The sequence below is a fragment of the Rousettus aegyptiacus genome, unplaced genomic scaffold (assembly GCF_014176215.1).
Source record: "Rousettus aegyptiacus isolate mRouAeg1 unplaced genomic scaffold, mRouAeg1.p scaffold_m13_p_4, whole genome shotgun sequence".
NCBI lineage: Eukaryota > Metazoa > Chordata > Mammalia > Chiroptera > Pteropodidae > Rousettus > Rousettus aegyptiacus.
The window spans coordinates 18799416-18805546 of NW_023416307.1; the positions used below are offsets into that span (position 1 = coordinate 18799416).

Consider the following 6131-nt stretch of genomic DNA (forward strand, 5'->3'; position numbering starts at 1 on the left):
GGGTTGGCTTGAAATCCGGTTTCCGGGTTTTGGCCCCAGCCCAGTGGGGCGGTGGGTGGGACCCGCCAAAGTCCCTGCCCGGAGAGGACTTGGGTCACTAGAGGTTGCTCCTTCCCTCCTTGGGACGGTGTTTCAGACTCTGGGTTCTCGTTTTCTTTGTCCTGGGGGATGTATTGTGGGAAGAGTCGGCCAGAGAAGGCCGAGTAGCGTTTCGGAGGAGAACGAGTTACAAAAGAGCTGCGCCGTGGCGGGGGAGGATGCTCCACCCACCGCTCTTGCACCCAAATACCCTTTGGGCCTCCGGCCCTGATACGCACACCCACAGGCTCAAGGAGTAGAGTTCGAGGGCTTTTGACCTTGGGAGTCGGCAAGGGCCATGCCCGCCCCATTCCCGCGGTGGCCCGCCGCGCCCACACGCTTTTTGTAGAGCCGCTGCCTAACGAACGAACCCTGGAGCCCTGCAAGAAAGTGGCCTCCATTCTCCCACTGGAGCTGTCCCAGCCCCCCTTCCAACGTTTCCACACCCAGCACATTTCCCATCCAGCTCCAAGACTCTCGCCTCTCCGAAATCCGCTCCTCGGGACTCAAATCGCGAGCCCCGCCCACGGTCCCGCCCCCGTCCAGCCCTCCGGAAAACCAGGAGAGGCGGATCCAGCGGGCGAGGCCGGAGGCGCACTGGGCATGCTCGCCGGGGCGGGGAGGGCCCGGCTGCGCGCGGCGAGTAGGAAGCCCTCGACCCGCGGAGGCTGCGGGAGAGAGCGCGATGGGCCGCGGCGGTGGGCGCACGCTCTGCGGGGACTCATGCCACGAGCGTCCCGGGCCCGCGCGCAATTAGCAGCCACCCCCGCAACCCGCCGCCACCACCTCCTCGCCCTCCCGGGCTGCCGCGCCGTGGAGCTGCAGCCGTCGCCTCGCACAAGCTGCCGGCATTGTCCTCCCGGTCCGCCGCCAAGGCTGTCGCTGCCTCCGCGGGCTGCTGCGGGGCCCCGGACCGGCGCCCCAGGGACGCGCCGCCGCCGCCGCCCCGGCCCGGCGCCCGGCCCCCGCTTGCTGATTTCTGCGCCCTGCGCCCCGCAGCCGCACTCTCCTAGGTTTTTCCTGCGGAGCTGAGGAAAGGAAAAAGTCCAGCCGCCAAGCCCAGCCCTTCACCGGCGCGCAGCCCCGACGGGGCCGCGGCAGGCGCGGCAACAGCGCCGACGGAGCCATGAGAGAGTACAAAGTGGTGGTGCTGGGCTCGGGCGGCGTGGGCAAGTCCGCGCTCACCGTGCAGTTCGTGACGGGCTCCTTCATCGAGAAGTACGACCCTACCATCGAGGACTTCTACCGCAAGGAGATCGAGGTGGACTCGTCGCCGTCGGTGCTGGAGATCCTGGACACGGCGGGCACGGAGCAGTTCGCGTCCATGCGGGACCTGTACATCAAGAACGGCCAGGGCTTCATCCTCGTCTACAGCCTCGTCAATCAGCAGAGCTTCCAGGACATCAAGCCCATGCGGGACCAGATCATCCGCGTGAAGCGGTACGAGCGCGTGCCCATGATCCTGGTGGGTAACAAGGTGGACCTGGAGGGCGAGCGCGAGGTCTCCTATGGCGAGGGCAAGGCCCTGGCCGAGGAGTGGAGCTGCCCCTTCATGGAGACGTCGGCCAAAAACAAAGCCTCAGTGGACGAGCTGTTCGCCGAGATCGTGCGGCAGATGAACTACGCGGCGCAGCCCAACGGCGACGAGGGCTGCTGCTCGGCCTGCGTGATCCTCTGAGGCGCCCGCGGCCGCCGTGCGCCGGCCGCGCTCTGCGCACAAAAGCCAAACGCACCCGACTCTCTAAATGTGATTTCTCTCATTGCTTTGAGATTGGAGACGGCTTTGCATTGGCCAGGGTGGCCCTGGAGCCTGGCTGGCCTCTGCGGCCGGCGTCCCCAGCCTCCTCCCCATGTCCGAAGGGGTGTCCCGTTCTGACCATCGGAGACCCGGTGGAAGTGTGGCTCTTTGCAGCATGTACGTTTCTCATCGATTTTGGTTGACGCAATTTTTTTCCTTTAAGTAACCGTTAGGGCGCTCTATTGGCAGCTTGACACCAGCAAGCGAAAGTTTCAGCCTGGAAAAAGAATGAGGTGAGGGAGGAAGAGGACAGGGAGAAGGTAGAAAAGGGGGGGAGGGGAGGGGTTATTTTTTCTTTCCTTTTTATTTTTTATTTTTGTCAACAACCGTTTTCTAGTTCCAAGTTTTAAATACATGGAAGTCCGGGAGAACCAAATGAAGGAGCAGGAGGAGAGGAAGAAACTTTTGTTTTTTCCTTGTTTTCCAAGAGTAGCTGGAAATTATGATCGGGTTCCTTTTCTGCCAGCTTGGAAGGGCAACCCCGTGACTTTGCGATTCTGAGGATGTCTATGCAAAGTTGGATTCTTGTTACAGTGTATCCAATCTGAAGTATTGCACATCTGAACTGGGACTGTTAACACTGATGCCAATACAGTGTGGGGTGCCAGAAAGTGTCTGCTGATAATTTGTGGGGGGAAAAAATCTATTTTGTTTACCTACTGTATCAAAGGGGAGTCTGGGGGAGAACGGTAGTATTTTTTTTTATCAGCTGTGAAAAAAAAATGTTACAGATCTGCACATTTTTGTGTGTACTATTGTGTGTGTGTTTTTTTAAGTTAATCTTTTTGTTCTTACTGGTTGGCAGTAACAGATTTTGATGACTAGCTCTTTAAAGTACAGTACAAAGACTTCACAAATGTGATTCAGGGCCCCCAGCACCCCTGTGTCTGCAGAGTGCCTTCAAAACTCAGCTGTTCCAGCCGGTGCCAACCTGTGAACTCCCCCCGACCCCCCATCCCAGAATCTGCTATTCCCCAAACCACTTCCCAATTTCCTTTCAGTAATCTTCCTGAAGGAGCCAGGACAATAGGGCCTGTTGTTTGGTAAATTTCTTCTTTATTATTTCCAGCGGTTAAAAAGTAATTTCCATACCTTGCAATGTTTTTCTCCTTTTTTTTTTTTTTTTTTTAATTTTGTTCAGACGTTCAGGTATTTAGCTCCCCTTTTATATTAATTTTTTTTTTTGGTTATCTGTTATAGGGTGTTCCTCCAGAAGCAAAGAGCAAAATTTTACTGTTGTGATGTACCAAGAGAATTCTAATTGTAATTTTTAATTCCAGACACGTGTTTAATCATTGTCTCTTTATTTTAAGACTTTTAATACAAATGCCATTTTTAAAGAAACAAACCCAAAACTATTGTTTGTGTTTCTGTGTTTCATATTCAGTGATTTAATACAGTATCATGGCTGACATGGACAGGGGCAGGTGGTACATGATGCCCCAAGAGTTTGTCAAATTTTGAAGACTAAAGTATCTCAGTGGCATGTTGGATGACAGACAGTACTCCCAACTCTATAGACATGGGAAAAGTCGTCAAGGTCTAGGAAGCCCTGAGGTATCTCCCTACAATCTTAACAAGTTGAGCAGGATATTGCATCTGTTCTACTGACATGGAACAGTTTATCTTACAGTAGGTAAGGAAGGAAGAAACCAGCCGCTAGGCAGGGTAGCACTTTATAATTTGTTTTCTTTAAATTAGGTCACATGTCAAGTTCAAAAGACTTTTGGGGAAGATAGTAGTTTCCATTCTGAAGTCATACCTAGTGTTTTCTGCATGACATTTGTATGGGTTGTAGACGGTATCTGAACCCTTTCGAAGTTTTGATTTGGAAGTAGATCATTGGATTTCAAAAGGAAAGAAAAAGAAAAAACTAAGACAAAAACCCGTTGCTCTTATTAGTTTGTGTACCATTTTGACCTCATGAACTTTTTCTTCTAACAGTAGGAGGCAGTGTGAGCTTTTAGTTTTGTTTTATTTTTCTCAAGGGCCACTTTACTAATATAACCTCTGTAGAATAAAAGGTTTATGCTGTGTATCAGAAGTACCTGATATACCTTAAATCTATGAATATAGATGAAGTCTTCTCAAGGGTCTTTGAAAAGAAGTGATTCTGTTGAGGATGCCAAAAGAAATTACAGGCCACAGGTTTTTTTTGAAGCTGTATTAACATATCTTGCCTTAAAATGTTGTGTCCGTTGCCCAGGTGACATCTCAATATTCCAGGGAGGAGAAGGACTAGAGAATTTTGCCTGCGATTGTCCTATGGCTATTTTTTCACTCTTGATCTAAGTTTAGTATCAAACTCAATTGGAAGGTACTATATATATATATATATATATATATATATATATATATACTCTAAATTTAGAAATTACTCAATCTTATGCCTTTGGAAGGATTCCTTCTTGAATTTGAGTAAATTTAGTTGTTTCAGTAGATCTAAAGTGTTAAAAAATTCTGAAGACATATCAAGTATTATAAAAGTTTTTTTTTTGAAGGCATCTGTTGACTTTTTTTTTTTTGCTTTGTGGAAGTTTTTTGATGTAAAATGGTGCCAAGTATCTAACTAACTTAAGAAATGTATATACCGACAGGGAATACTTGAAAATGGAAAATTGGAAATGAAATAGGTTGCTGGGTGCATTAATCATCTCTGCACAGAATTTAGTCACTTGCATGACTAAATTCTTTATAGGCCTTGGATGGCAGAGCAGAAGATTTTAATATGCTTTTACTGAGTACTGTAAAATAAATGCTTTTTGGATTCTCAATGAAAGCAATTTTGTGTGTGTTCCTGGAGTAAGAAAGTAGTAGTTCTGAGTTTTGTAGATTTCTCCATTATTTTCTTGACAAAATTGAGAGAAATTAGGGACATTGTCATTAAGAATATGTCAGTTTATTTGGCTAGTAAGAACCTTTCTAGTATTATGGTGTGAAGAGAATAGCATTTGTTTCATTGAAAAAGTTGGGCTAACTTGACTGTTAAAACAAGGGAGAAAGAGAGGGAGGAAGGAGTTAGCTATAAGGCAATCACTTGTCAAAACATACTAAGTGGGAAGGAACCCTTTATCTTGGGGAGCAAAAGTTAACTTTTAAACTTGACCCCTGCTGATTTTTAACAGCTTTTCCTTTTGGTCCCTGACGGTCTTCCAGACTTTATGTCAGTCATTTCAAAGGATTATTTTTGTCTTCCTTTTGTAATAGCCTTTGAAAAATTGAAGGTATCATCTTAAGTCTAACATTTTTTGTTTGTTTGTTTGAGAGTAATAGTTCTTGGGTATAACAGTTTCTATTTTGTTAACCGTTGAAATAGAATAGTCTTCCTCGAATCACATTTCAGGAAAATATCTATTTGGGGTTAGAATTCTTTAAATGAATGAGACTTTATGTTTCCCAATTAGTTAAACTTTCCTATTGGTGGGAATCCTAAAATGCCTCATCTGTTGAACTGTTTGGTAGTTTTATAAATGTTTTCACCAGCATATTAGTGAATCCCCTTTGAACTATATTCCTGTGTTTCCTGTAGGTGAGGTGAGAAAGTAAGAGAATGCTATATGTAGCAGCTAGTCTTAAGAAATAGATGCAAAATGCCTGCATCAAAACTGTCCTAAAGGCAAGTATTTTCACAAAACCAGGAATATGAAGGAAACAAGGATTTAATTTGGAGTTCACCGATGTTAAAATGATACCAAACATTTGTCATAGTGTCTACTTAATTGGGAATAGCTTGCCAATTGGTATTTTGTGCTTATGAAAATGTAGCAAATTTTTAAATAATACTAATAGAATGTGGTATTCTTGATTATGATATTTTACTCATACTACTAGGAATAATTGGATGCATTTAATTGAACATGGTTTTTGTCCTACAAGATATATTTGATCTAATAGCAAGCAGTAAGATTCTGATGGTTTGAGAAGGCTTTAAGGATCATCTATCTAGTCCAGAAGTTCTCAAACTTGACTATACATCAAAATCACTTGGAGGTTAAAATAGGTATTGCTAGGCCCTTCCTCTAGTTTCTTATTCAGTGTATCTGGGTATGATCTCATAATTGTCATTTCTAACAAGTTTCCAGCTGATGGTGATATTCCTGTCCCAGGGATCACACTTTGAGAACCAATGATCTAATCCGAACTCCAAATGAGTACTATACGGAGAGCCATATAGATGTTTAGGGATACAGACTTAAGACCCATGACACACATTTTAGAGTGCTGCCTACCACAGAGTCATAGAATATCTTGATTG

At 45.9% G+C, this 6131-nt stretch overlaps 1 protein-coding gene across 1 annotated transcript; it reads left to right on the plus strand.

Annotated features, from left to right (window-relative positions):
- Nucleotides 1-788: 788 nt before the first annotated feature.
- RAP2B (RAP2B, member of RAS oncogene family) lies at nt 789-4650 on the plus strand. Its single transcript, XM_016159484.2, has one exon. It carries the CDS (start codon nt 1205-1207, stop codon nt 1754-1756), a length of 552 nt encoding a protein of 183 aa, XP_016014970.1. The 5' UTR covers nt 789-1204; the 3' UTR covers nt 1757-4650.
- Nucleotides 4651-6131: the final 1481 nt, after the last annotated feature.